Source organism: Dermochelys coriacea, chromosome 1 (assembly GCF_009764565.3).
Source record: "Dermochelys coriacea isolate rDerCor1 chromosome 1, rDerCor1.pri.v4, whole genome shotgun sequence".
Lineage (NCBI taxonomy): Eukaryota > Metazoa > Chordata > Testudines > Dermochelyidae > Dermochelys > Dermochelys coriacea.
This window is the reverse complement of record NC_050068.2, coordinates 342,773,357-342,787,679: the sequence shown is the minus strand read 5'-3', so window position 1 is coordinate 342,787,679 and position 14,323 is coordinate 342,773,357. Positions and strand designations below refer to the sequence as shown.

Here is a 14,323-nt window from a genome sequence, read left to right as displayed (position 1 = left end):
GAATCGGGCTCTATCTCCTGGAAGTTACTGAAGCCAGTCGCTTAAAGTCTGGCGGTGCAGCGGGGCTAAGGCAGGCTCTCTGCATGCCCTAGGCCCAGCGGCTCCGGGAAGCAGTCAGCATGCCCCTGCGGCCCTTGGTGGGGGCAGGGGGTCTCCACATGCTGCCCCTGCCTACAAGCACCGTCCCCGCAGTTCCCATTGGCTGACTGCTTCCGCGAGCCACGCAAGGCCAGGTCAGGCAGGGAGCCTGCCTTAGCCATGCTACACCACCAACCAGAAGCCACCCGAGGTACGTGCTGCCTAGCCAGAGCCTGCACCCCTTACCCCTTCTGCACCCAAACTCCCTCCCAAGCCTGCACCCCCACACTACCTCCTGCACCCCAACTCCTGGCCCCAGCCCTGAGCCCCCTCATGTACCCAAACTCCCTCCCAGAGCTTGTACCCCAACCTTCTATCCCAGCCCCCTGCCACACTCCGAACCCCTCGGCCCCAGCACAGAGCCTGCACCCCCTCCCGCAACTCAACCCCCTGTCCCAGCCTAGTGAAAGTGAGTGAGTGTGGGGAAAAGCGAGATGGAGGGAGAGGGGATGGAATGAGCGAGGCAGGGCCTTGGAGAAGGCATGGGGGCGGGGCCTCAGGGAAGGGGCAGGGCAAGGGTGTTTGGGTTTGTGTGATTAGACAGTCGATAACCCTAATGTTAGGGACTATAGAAATACTTACATCCATGTAATCTGAGCCCTGAACAAGGTAATTTAGTGTCTCAAGGCTTTGTCCATGGACTCTGTGGCAGAAAATATACAAAGCCTAGGCCCCAATCCTCTTTAAAAAAAAAAAAAAAAAAAAAAAAAAAAAAACCTTAAGCACATGTGTAACTTATAAACATGTAAAACATGTATGAGGCTACTGAAATCCCAGAGAATAATCTTAACACTGAGTAACAGTGCAGTGATAAGCCAGTGTGTAGCCAGGGAGGGAAGATTTGCTAAAGTGTTCCCAAGGTGGTTATAGATATTGAAATATTCATTAATTGGGCTTTGTCTCAAGGCACTCTTTGCAGTTCTGAAAAGAAAATCTCACACCGTTCATGACTATACAATAAATCAAAACTGGATACTGATTTCCTAAATGCCATAGAAAATATTCTCAGGCTAATTTGATCCTGTAATATATCATGAACAGAATCTTCTTAGAACTTTACAGCTGAGTTGTGGAGGGAGAGGGAGGTGCGGGGGAACGGGGAGGAATTGGACCCAATTCTCCTTTCATTTGTGTCTTCTCACTTATAAAGATTCTATGCCAACAGCACTGTTGGCTTTAATGGAGTTATTTCATTTTCTCACCAATATATAGGGAAGGAGAATTGGGACTGTTGAATATAATGAAGCTTGTCTTATCTGAATGGGGATTTCCAGTGTCTATCAGAATCTGTTCTGATTCCCTGGGAGCTAAGAACCCAGCTGAGCCTGAATCTTCGTGTTACAAGGGTGTTTTCTCCCCCCTCTCTTAGCTACCTAATGAATTTCATCCTCGATGCCACACTGGGGATGCTGCTAATCTGGTTCGGTGTGAAGGTTGTCTCCTGGGTTGTGGAGCATCGGAAGTACACATGCCTAGCCTTTGGAGAGTATGGTAGGTGTGGGACAACCTGATCCTCTTCCTTTCCCTCCAATATTTCTATATCAACTTTGCACAAAAGACACAGCAAGTTCACGCTTCTGATGTTTACTGGAAGATTCGGGCTAATGGAACTAACACTGGGTACATTCAAAAGAAGATACTTTAATACTTAAATATAATACTTAGTCCTGCCTTGAGTGCAGGGGACTGGACTAGATGACCTCTCGAGGTCCCTTCCAGTTCTGTGATTCTATGATTCAGATGAATAGTTAATTCTCAGAGGTACCTGTCAGTCATAGCAGTGTTTATCAAACTTTTTGTACTGGTGACCCCTTTCACATAAGAAGCCTCTGAGTGCGACCTCCCCCCAATAAATTAAAAACACTTTTTTATATATTTAACACCATTATAAATGCTGGAGGCAAAGCAGGGTTTGGGGTGGAGGCTGACAGCTCGTAACCCCCTCACCTCCCCCTCCAGGTAATAAACTCGTGACTCCCTGAGGAGTCCTGACCCCTAGTTTGAGAATCCCTGTGCTAGAGATTAGCTTTCATATTAAAAATGTCATGAAATCATTAGGTAACAAATAGATCAGTATCCACAAACGCTTCGTACTCAGCAAAAGTAAAAATTTCACTCTCCAACTCATAGGTGAGGAATCTATTCAACCTGCCTCTCTAGGAGAATACGTAAGCCTTACAGCACATTCTAAATGTTGACTATTCAAGGTTGCTTTGCACTTGGATGGAGGAAGTGTTTTGAGTCAAGGATACTTAGCTGAAAATGCCCAGCCAGCAGTCTCATCCATTTGGGGTTGCATAGGTCCTAAAGAATAGAATCCGGCCCCAAAACTCTATTTCTAGATCATGGGTTCAGAAATTACTTAGTTACTTTGTGTATTTCTGATATTCAGCCTGAAGTTCTGAGATTCTACCATCATCCTTCCTTTATTTCATCCCCTGCTTTGGGATCTGTGAGCCTGTTTTGTTTTTTTTTTAAACATTTCCACTAGAGGGTAGCACTTGTCTTTCTAAATAGAAGATGAAGTTAAGTGAGTACAGTACTTCTGTCTTTCGGAGGGGGAAGACCAAAAAATAATTCTTCCCTACTGCTTTGAAAAGATTGGGTTTTTTTTTGTGATCATAAAGATCCACTGAAACTTCAGCATGCCCTACAGAATTCCTTCTGTTCCTGAACCATTCCATCAGTAAAAGCTACATTCTCACTTTCCCACCCCCTAAAGGTTTAATTATCGGGGATACTTTAATGAAAACAGGATTGACTCCTTCCCCCCGACCCCCAATGCTTTTCATCTGGTAATCTAAGCAGTTAGAGTTTGATCCAAAGTGATATCGGTGTGAAGACTCCCATTGACTTGAACTTTGGATCAGGCCCTTTTTAATACTTCACATCTTGAAAGTGCTGTACAAATAAACTAATCCTGCAAGGTTAGGTTCCTTCCTCTAGAAACCAAGAGAGAGCTAGTTTAAAAGGACTTGTTTAGTCATGATTCTTCCTGAAACGTGTGTAAGCTTTCAGAAGTGTCTGATGTCGGTTAGAAAAACAGGCATAGGTGAGGGTGAAGTGTGGAATTTGTATGTCTCAATGCAAACTTCATTATGGAAGCTTTGTTAAACTTTTGTAAACACATTCCCAGATTACTCTGCAGTTGTGCCTCTTGTAGCTAGTTAGTGCATCTAATATCCATCCTTCTTCCCTACAGCATAAAAACCTTTCATCCAGGGTCACAGTTCCTAGCCAGATGGCTGCAACCTCCTTCTTTTCGACCTCTAACCACTCATCTTCACCCTTCCAATTGATACACACATAGCAACCAAGTTACATTCTTGCCCAGGTCCCTCTCCTCAGACGTTGTGGAGAATTAGGCCTTCCAGAGGGATTTGAATGGAGAGAGTATAGCAGTGCTGTGAACTTCCTAAGGCAGGGCACTTCTTGCCTAGACAGTGGCATTGGAGGTTTGGAGGTAGCTGCTGGGAAGCAAAGGACAAAATGGCTGAAGAATTATGCAGGGCCTTGAAGACAAGAAGCCTGGTCTTTGGTTTGATGGAGCAATTCAAAGTGGGGAGTGTCATCTGGGCAAGAATGTAACTTGGTTGCTGTCTTTTTGTGTCAATTGACAGATGAGTGGTTAGAGGGCTAAAAAGGAGGAGGCTGCAGCCATCTGGCTGGGGGATGTGACCCTGGATGAAAGGATGGTGGGTGGTTGTTGTTTTTTGGGGGGGGTCTGTAGGGATAAAGAAGGGTGGATCTTAGATGTACTAACTAGAGGAAGAAGTGGCAGTACTTTGACGTGGCCTGGATGGTTGGGGCATGGAGGGGCAGAGTGATGCTCTTATGTATATAAGAGAAACAAATGCTTTAAACTTTCTTGGTATTTTAAACTGAAAATGTATTTTCTCCCCTGTGTGAAGTTCCATGTGAGCGCTTGGCTCTTCAAGAAATTCAAGCGTTTCCCTTGGAGACAGCAAGTGGGAGTCTGGTGTAATGGTTAGAAAAGTAGGGGAAGAATCCGTGTCCCTGGCTTGATTCCAGATTCTGCTCCAAACTTATCAGCATTATTGTAGCCTCCAAACTGGACTGGAGGTTGTCTAATGGTAACTAAGCCAGGATGCTGAAGTTCTATTCTCCCAGACCTGCCATTGTTACTTTGAACCAGTCGCTCAACCTCTCTACCAATTTTTTTTCATATTGGGGCACTCTCTAGAGAGAACTTGAGCCAATAGGGGTGTTGAGGCTTTATTCAGTGTTTGGCTTGCTCTGAGATCTTGGCACAACATCATTGGGGAGAAACTTTAGAACATATTTGGTTTTGAAATTAATAAAAAGATCCACAGTTTTCACAGCAAAAGAGTGACTTGTTTTGGTAGTTCAAGCCACGCTTCTGGAGAGAGAGGTTAAAACTTTATAAAGAAATTTCATTAATCCTCTGCAAGATTCTGAAGTGTCCCTAGCCTCTGTTTGCCAGAAGGTGGGAATGGGTGACAGGGGATGGATCACTTGATGATTACCTGTTCTGTCCATTCTCTCTGAAGCACCTGGCACTGGCCACTGTCGGAAGACAGGATACTAGGTTAGATGGACCATTGGTCTGATCCCAGTATGGCCATTCTTAAGATTAGTTAAAGCTTTGTTAATATGAGTGAAAACTTCCCTGTGTTTTCTGTTCAGCTTCAGGCATGGAGGACGGAGCAGAAGCTGCTTTTTAAAATTAAGCCCAGCTAGAGCAAAGTCTTCTTTGCTTAGGAGGAAGAATGCCAGTTGGCTAACCAGGAGAACAGCTAGGTGCCATCTATTGTCTGGCTTGATTGATTTTTTGTGTTAGCTGTTCCTGGCTCCTCCATGTTTTTTGAAAATAACAACTCTTAGGGAACTAAAATCATCTAACTATGACCTGATAAATTGGGGATCAAATTTCAGTCGATTGCAGGCTTTATTGGGAAATTGCTGGATCCTTAAGAGCTGCTCTTGCTTTGTGTAAAGTGAAACAGATTGCTGCAGCTGTGCTCCTATTCCATGGAGAAGCAACACCATAAGAAGCACCTGTCCAACCTTCTCTCCAACCTGTCCTGTCCAAATTCCAGTTGTGGTTTCCCTCTGGAATACCTGTCCTTTCCATTCCTAGTGCTAAAACCTCAGCCTTCTTCAGGCTTGGGGAAGGTAACCAGAGTGTCTGAGGCTAACAAAGGACTGGGGAGAGGGAACAATGAATAAGCGCCGTGATCAAGGTGTACATTAGTACGTTGTGTGTCAATTTCATTTGAAAATATTTTTTACATCCCTTCTCACCTGTTCATCCCCCTCCCTATATCCTCATCCTCTCCTACAGATGCCCTTCAGTTTTCTCTCCAGGAAGGAGGTCTTGAGTGGATATTTCTGGGATATGGACCTGTAGTTCCAGTGACTCTAGAGGTTCTAAGCATGATGATGCTGGCTGGAGATGTAAAGACATTCTGGTTAGAACCCTATTGAACTTGGCTCGTCAAAGTTAGTTGTTGGAGAGCATGCTCCATGCCAGCTGTTGAGTTTAACTGAGGACCTGTGTGGGATGCTTTTGGGCCTGTTGTCATGGTATTTATACAATATTTCCATAACAAGTGTTCCCACGTCCTGGGCAGCCAAGGGAGAGCTGTCTGTTAGTGCTTAAATCTTACCAAAAATATCTACATGCTGTGGGGAAGGGGGCTGACTTTGCATTCTAGCTCACTACTCCTGTATGTGGGGGAAAGTAAGTAGGGGGAAAGAAAAACCCTAATAGTCCAACACTACCAAAGGGCTGATCTCTCACTGCTTTGCCCCTCCTGGCAGCGTTTCCACCTGGGCAAAGCAGGTGTGAAACTGGAATTCTGCACTTGCAGGCACCCACTGTGCCCGGGTGCAGATGCCTCCACAAGGCGCAGGGCACTGGAGAATGGCTGAAATGCATGGGTCTTAAACTGGTTTTAACTCCTGCAGTTGTACGATATGAAAACTGAAGTACAGCCCTATTCTCAGTTCGGTTACCAATGGTTCGAGAGAGGGGTCTGAACTGGAGCAATGGATCCCGGGCCCTGCTCAATCTCAGTGTGATCCAGTGCCCACTGAAATCGGGCCTCAGACTCTATCCATATTCATGTTGGATTGGGCCTGCCTGGCACCCTTGTTGGCAGTCTGGCCAGATACTAAGGACGATGAACATCTGCTCTGGCAGGTGGTACCTGCGCCTTGGGTATGAGTTGCATTGAGGCAGCCTATGTGAGAGGCTTGTACATTGCTGCCCTTGATCCTGCGGTTAAATAAGACGTTCTTCCCCAGAGCTGACAAGCCAGCGCTCTCCATCCGTGTTGTGTTCAATTAAATGTTACCTTTAAATGCAAACGTACTTCCAGCAGAATTATTACTGTATCTCTTTGTACCCTACTCTAGAGTATTCAAACCATCACCCTCTCAATTTCCATTTGCCTTCTGGCTTCTATATAGCTCTTGGGTTTGCAGTTAACCCTTTTATGAATGCTCAGTGTACATATGACTTCATAAAGGCAGCGAATAAAGCTATCGGACAGAGATGTATGGGGTTTGCTAACAGTGCAGTAGAAGCCACATGGATTAAAAGTAATTGTGTTGTGTGGTAACTGCTTGGAGTGAGAGAAAGCAGTGCTGCTCGTGAGGCATTCAAGCTCTGCAAGCTACCGGGAGGATCTCACTCCCTGCACAGCTAGAACACATGAGACATGAGGAGGAGGACATTCCTGTACCATGGAGAGATGCGAGTGAAGATTCAGGTGACTGCAGCAGAGAAGATGGTGTATGCTTTCTTCTAACACTTGCTAGCTACAATGCAAGAATATCTTTGAAGCCTTTTATACACAGGATTGGAAATTAATGTTTGCTCAGGTCAGATGATCACCTCTTTCCAGTGTCTCCAGGAGGCGAGTCTGGCTTTATGGGACTTGCAAGGAGGCTATCTGGGCCTATGTCCGAGGGAGCAGTGCATGGGTCTGAGGATCCCCTGTGGCTCACTCTCTCCTCCTGTGGATGGTCACAGATACAAAGTGTCCGTGCTGATTTTGTTGGACCGATCAGTATTGATCTCAATAAGGAGTTGACAAGCCTACAGGCTCTTGTGCAAGTGGGTGAGAAGACTCACTTGGGGGATTTCTTGGCTCACTAAGAAGTCTCAAAAGCTGGCAGCACAAAAGCTTCCTCCCCAGCACCCCGCACTGAGTGGATTTACTGTTCACTCTTCGTATTCTTCTGGGAAACGATTTATCTACTCATTAAATTTGACACATGGGTGTTAACCATTTGCTGTTGGCACCATTAAGACTTTTTTTGCATCAGTTGCCAGTAGCTGTGAGATTCTGCATTGTTCCAGCCTTTCTACTGAATTTGTGTGTGCAGGAGAGAGGAGGCGGCTTTCCCAGCAGTATCCACGCTATATGAATGACGTGCTGTGATCTAGATTTCCCTGTAGTCTGACAAATGCTGTAGCCTGCGCTCTCCAAGGCCAACAAAGGTAGGGAACTGTAATATAAGCTCCGATAGGATCAGACTGAATCAGTTCTGACTGGGGATGAGGGCACTCTGTGTATGTCCTGAGTTTGCCACCGTTCCTTGCAATCTTAAGGGTTGTAATGGATCCATTGTTTCTCCTAGATTCTCAAGTATCAACTGTGGCATATAATGCATTTCTCCTGTCCTTCCTCCCCACCCTATCTATAGCTCAGCTTGGAGGCTGCACTGTTTCCGTGGCTGTGGAATCTCACGGTCTGATTATAACGTGTTCTATATGAAAAGCATCTGGAGCCTTCAGCTAAAGCAGAATGCAGCATCTTGCCCATTATTAAAGCAGTCTGCTCTCAATGACCCATGGCTCTGAACTAGGTGCCTAGAGTCTCTTGTGTGTACTGAGGAACGTGTTGGGTGCCCGTCTGTAAAGCCTGAGTAGTTTGGGACCCAGTTATCTGAGAGGTCAGATCCATCATGATGTGTGGCACTGTAGATCAGGAGAAAAGAAGGGGTTCTGTTATGCCTGTTTAATGATTCTTGTAATATTGGCACTCTTCCTTGCCGAATAGGTCTTGGATGACCAAGTCACCCCACGTAGCAGCCCAATGGTCACCTGATTACTTTAGCTGATTGCTTCCCCGGGCTAGATTTGAGCTCACGGCTGAAAATGAGAAGATCTAAATCCCATTGACAGAGCCAGTCAGCCATGCAGCCACTTAAAAAAAACCATAAAACAGTTTGACATTTACCCCAGGCCAATGATATTTTGGCACTGAGCAGCCTCTTGTTCCTAGGAGACCAAACTCCTGTGAAGTACAACTCCAAAACCCCCAGAGCCTCTGGGCAGAGTATTAAAAACAAACACATGTCTAACCCTGAAACTTTTTTATGCTGAAGAATCAATTCTTCCTCTGTTGTATTAACTTTTCCTCAGAGTTTTGAAAATAAAATGAACAACATGGAAGAGAAATGACAAAACAGCCACACCTGTTGCTTGGAACATCTCAGTAGTGGGGTCTGTGCCTCTTTGACAGCTCTTCTGTTGACTTGTGCAGTCAGTATGTGGTGGAGAATAACCACATAAAGGGTAACCATGCCGGCTGTGTTGCATTGAGATCACCAGGTTAGAGACTTGAGGCATCCAGAGTGGAAACCCTGAACCAAGCAAAACTTGCCTGATTTCAACTCTGGCCCGGCTTATTGAAAGTTTCGGGAGTCCAGGCCAGTGTCTGATATCGCAACACAACCAAAAGGTGCAGTGCTGTCTGTTTCCAGTGTGACTGTTGGGTTTTGCTTTGAGATTTTTTTGGATCTGTTTGTTTTTCTCGGAAATGCCAAAGTGAAGAGCAGGTTTGCGAGGCCACGTGGCTCAAACTAGCTGAGTTTTGCACAGCTCTAGTTAAAGGGTTTAGGCAGCCTCAAAGAAAACACAAGGCTTAGTCTGGTTTCCACCTTATTCTCCCTCTTCTACTTGAAGGAAAATGACTTCCCCAATTCCTGTGTGGCTCTGCAGTCCGCCCATACAAGTACCATATCAGACTGTTTTGTTCTGCAATGATAGCTGGAAGCTTTTGAGGGGGGATAAAACTAGCATCCATTCTCTGGGACCATATGTTTCCCTGTGGTGACTGAATCTGTCGCTAAATTTCCTTCTCTGCCTCTTAAGGATTTTCACAAGAGGGGACGGATGGAGAGGTAGTGTGGTCCAGTGGACAGGGCACTGAATCTGGGATTTGGGAGAGCTGGATTCTATTCCTTCCTCTGCCACTGACCTTGGGCAAGTTCTTCTACTCGGTGACTTGACAGGATATAAGTGCTTTGAGGAAGAGAGACTAGGCAGTACAGCACATTGAGACCCTGACTGCAGTGGGCCCTGTCCAATGCATTGTTTATATTAGGACTTCGACATGCAAGATCAGGGTACAATTCCTGGGTGTCATGCTGTCTGGAGTGGCTCACAACTGTGAGTGCCTACCTCAGGACGGACTGTCGGAAAACAGGGCAGATGCCCACGCCTGGTGGTGTGTTCTGTAATTAGACTTCACCAAGGCATGACAAATGTGAACTCCTGGATCACTATGCCAGTCTTACCATGGAGTTAGACAGTCCCCTTAGATTCTCCAATCTATCTTGCCACCCAGACAAACTGGACTTTGTGATAAAATGGTCACTTACACCCAAAATCGCATCACATTTAGGTCGCTTCCAGTCCCAAAAGACCAGTCACTTACCCCAAATCAATTGATACTCTAGATCTTACACCAAAGACAACGGTGGTGGCCAATTCTATAGTAAACTAACTTAAGATTGATTTAGCTAACAAAAAAGGAAATGAGTTATTGAGAGATGAAAGCAGATAAAATATATGCACAGGTGAGTCACAGTTTAATTCCAAATAGTGGCAGTTATGTAATAATGCCAGTTTCCCAAAAGTTTTTTCTAGGTACCTAGATTGTCTCTGGATATCTCCACGTTGCATCTGGTACACTTCCTTGGAAGAGTCCAAACAGTTCAGAAGTGTAAGATCTTTACAAGTATGGATTCAAGGAGCTTCTCACAGAAAACAAGCTGGCAGTGTCACTATCCGTGTGTCCTTTTCCTTTGATGATGGAAAGTGAGGAATGCATTTTGAGCCTTTGACCTCTGATCATCGCCCACAATGGCCACTTTCCTTGAAATTAGCACCTTTCTGTTAAAGTTCTTCATTTGCGTTCTACAAGGCTTCTTTCTCCTTTGATGGGTTATTTAGTTACTGGAATAAACACAATGTGAATGTTTGCTCCTATGTTATAACAGGATACAGATAAGTGAAAACAATGCAAGTAACATCCCACCAGTTTTCATGAAGTTTAAACACCAAATACCCTTTTTACATTTAATCATCACTTTGATCTATACTAATACACACGGGAATTGGCCCTGGGACTCTGGCATGAGCTGGCACCTGGTCTGCCAGCATCACACGTCTGTGAATATGCCCCAGATTTCCTATGTGACTTTGGAGAAGTCGCTGAATCTATTCTGTGTCTCAATACATCTGTAAAATGTGGATACTACCCTGCCTCCGAGGTGTCTTAAAGGATGAAAGACTAATGTCTTTGAGGTGGTCACAGTGATTGCAAGATAGTGAGATAGTAAGGCTTAAAAACAAATCTATACAAACCCCAACTTGGCCAATATGGTTTTGCTTCTGCTGCTGCTGAAGATATTTGGGTTTAAGTTTCCTTCCTTTCAACTCAGCTTTGTACAGTGCATCTAGAAAGTACTATGCAACAAATTCATAATGCTGAATTTGTATTTTGTTCGCTCTGCCGCAGATACGGAGATAAAGTGGTCTTAGAGTGAGCAGGTCTTCTTTATAAATAGGCTTGGCAAACAAGAAAATCACGAAGAACAGCTAGCTGAATTTTTCAAACGGAACACGAGGGAGGAAAAACCTGAGCAGGCTTCAAAGTCAGGAAAAGGCTGGTATTTGGTTTGAGTTTTGGGCAAAGTTTTAGGTTGGCTGTTAGTCCAACCTGCCTTAAGAACAGCCATACTGGGTCAGACCAAAGGTCCATCTAGCCCAGTATCCTGTCTTCTGACAGTGGCCAATGCCAGGTGCCCCAGAGGAAATGAACCAAACAGGTAATCATCAAATGATCCATCTCCTGTTGCCCATTCCCACCTTCTTGCAAACAGAGGCTAGGGACACCATCCTTGCCAATAGCCATTGATGTGGACCTATCCTCCATGAGTTTATCTAGTTCTTTTTTGAACCCTGTTATTGTCTTGTCCTTCACAACATCCTCTGACAAAGAGTTCCACAGGTTGCCACTGCGTTGTGTGAAGAAATACTTCCTTTTGTTTGTTTGTTTTTAAATCTGCTGCCTATTAATTTCATTTGGTGAGCCACACAGTTCTTATGTTACGAGAAGGAGTAAATAACGCTTCTTTGCCTGTCATAGAATCATAGAATATCAGGGTTGGAAGGGACCTCAGGAGGTCATCTAGTCCAACCACCTGCTCAAAGCAGGACCAATCCCCAACTAAATCATCCCAGCCAGGACTTTGTCAAGCCTGACCTTAAAAACTTCTAAGGAAGGAGATTCCACCTCCTCCCTAGGTAATCCATTCCAGTACTTCACCACCCTCTTAGTGAAAAAGTTTTTCCTAATATCCAACCTAAACCTCCCCCACTGCAACTTGAGACCATTACTCCTCATTCTGTCATCTGCTACATTGAGAACTGATTCTCTAGATCCATTCTCTTTGGAACCCCCTTTCAGGTGGTTGAAAGCAGCTATCAAATCTCCCCTCATTCTTCTCTTCCGCAGACTAAACAATCCCAGTTCCCTCAGCCTCTCCTCATAAGTCATGTGTTCGTCTCCTAATCATTTTTGTTGCCCTCCGCTGGACGCTTTCTAATGTTTCCACATCCTTCTTGTAGTGTGGGGCCCAAAACTGGACACAGTACTCCAGATGAGACCTCACCAATGTCGAATAGAGGGGAACAATCACGTCCTTCGATCTGCTGGCAATGCCCCTACTTATACAGCCCAAAATGCCATTGGCCTTCTTGGCAACAATGGTACACTGTTGACTCATATCCAGCTTCTTGTCCACTGTAACCCCTAGGTCCTTTTCTGGAGAACTGCTGCCTAGCCATTCGGTCCCTAGTCTGTAGTGGTGCAAGAGATTCTTCCGTCCTAAGTGCAGGACTCTGCACTTGTCCTTATTGAACCTCATCAGATTTCTTTTGGCCCAATCCTCTAATTTGTTTAGGTCCCTCTGTATCCTATCCCTACCCTCCAGCGTATCTACCTCTCCTCCCAGTTTAGTGTCATCTGCAAACTTGCTGAGGGTGCAATCCACACCATCCTCCAGATCATTAATGAAGATATTGAACAAAACCGGCCCAAGGCTGACCCTTGGGGCACTCCACTTGATACCAGCTGCCAACTAGACATGGAGCCATTGACCACTACCCACTGAGCCTAACAATCTAGCCAGCTTTCTATCCACCTTATCGTTTATTCATCCAGCCCAAACTTCTTTAACTTACTGGCAAGAATACTGTGGGAGACCATGTCAAAAGCTTTGCTAAAGTCAAGGAACAACACATACACTGCTTTCCCCTCATCCACAGAGCCAGCTATCTCATCATAGAAGGCATTTAGATTAGTCAGGCATGACTTGCCCTTGTTGAATCCATGCTGACTGTTCCTGATCACTTTCCTCTCCTCTAAGTGCTTCAGAATTGATTCCTTGAGGACCTGCTCCATGATTTTTCCAGGGACTGAGGTGACTTTACTGTCCTTGCTAGTAAAGATGAAATGTACACTATGACGCTGCTTGGCACCTACTACATTTAAAAAAAAAAAAAAGACGGTCGCTTGTGGTAAGGTAACAGTCAGTGGTATTACACTGACCTGGTCAGACTCCTGCTGGACAGTAGGGAAAGAGTGAGCAGACAGTCGCGCTGTCTGGAGTCGTTCACAACTGTGAAGGCCAGCCTCAGGGCAGACAAACTGGTGGTGTGTTCTACAATTAGATTTTATCAACCCAGTAACAAATGGGAACTCCTGAAGCACTCTGAGCCTTACCATGGAGTCACAGGCAGTTCCCTTGGGCATGCCCATCTGTCTTGCCACACAGGCAAGCTGTGCTTAGTGATAGATCTTTGCTGTGCACCAAAGATCACAAAATGGTTTCAAGGTCTGGAAAATGTGAGCGATGAGGAGAGATTGAAAAAACTGGGTCTCTTTAGTCTGGAGAAGAGAAGACTGAGGGCGGACAGGTTAACAGTTTTCAAGTACATTAAAGATTGTTACAAGGAGGAGTGAGAAAAATTGTTCTCATTAACCTCCTAGAATATGACAAGAAGCAATGGGCTTAAATTGCACCAAGGGAGGTTTAGGTTGGACATTAAGAAAAACTGCCTAATTGTCAGGGTGGTTAAGCATTGGAATAAATTGCTTAGGGAGGTTATGGAATTTCAGTCATTGGAGGATTTTAAGAACAGGTTGGACAAACACCTGTCAGGAATGGTTTAATTATTACATAGTCCTGTCTGGAGCGCAGGGGACTGGCCTAGATGACCTCTCGGGAGGTCCTTTCCAGTCCCACACTTCTATGATTCTAGAAAATATTTGGATTGTTTCCAGTCCCAAGAAACCAGTCACTTAACCCCAGGTCAGTTGTACCTCAGAGCTTATGCCAAAGACAATATTTGTAGCCAATCCTATAGTAAACTAAGGATTTATTAACTAGGTAAAAGAAATGAGCAAGTTATTTAAAGGTTAAAGCAGGCAAACATACAGTCACACATGAGTTACAGTCTATGGTTCCAAACGGTGACAGAGTTGTAGCAATTTGTCAGCTCTGAGTATCCTTTAGGGCCCACCCAGGTTGACCCCCACTGCTGTTTTGTAGCTTGAGCTCTCAGAGTCCAAACACCCAAATAGCTGAAAACTTTTCTTGTCAGCTATTTTTATTTCCTCCTTCCACAATTCAAGCTGGTGAGATGAGCCTTTTTGCAGGTAGCCTTTTCATGGGTGTGCAGGGACAATTAATAAAATCTTTGCATTTAGTTTTGATAGCCCTTCCAGATGGGCCAGAGGTAATACCTCTCATAGGGATTTAGCACTTTGCACTGGGTAAACAGTTTTCTTGTTTGGTGAGTTACATAGTTCAGAACAAACATGTTACAGCTATATAC

At 44.9% G+C, this 14,323-nt stretch overlaps 1 protein-coding gene across 1 annotated transcript in view; it reads left to right on the top strand.

The window, feature by feature from the left end:
• LOC119843349 (store-operated calcium entry regulator STIMATE-like) overlaps nucleotides 1–14,323 on the top strand; it is a 75,587-nt gene that overhangs the window by 42,736 nt on the left and 18,528 nt on the right. The window contains exon 5 of the mRNA XM_043508418.1: nucleotides 1,508–1,629. Coding sequence (XP_043364353.1) covers nucleotides 1,508–1,629 — 122 coding nt within the window. The remainder of the gene's footprint in view (nucleotides 1–1,507; nucleotides 1,630–14,323) is intronic.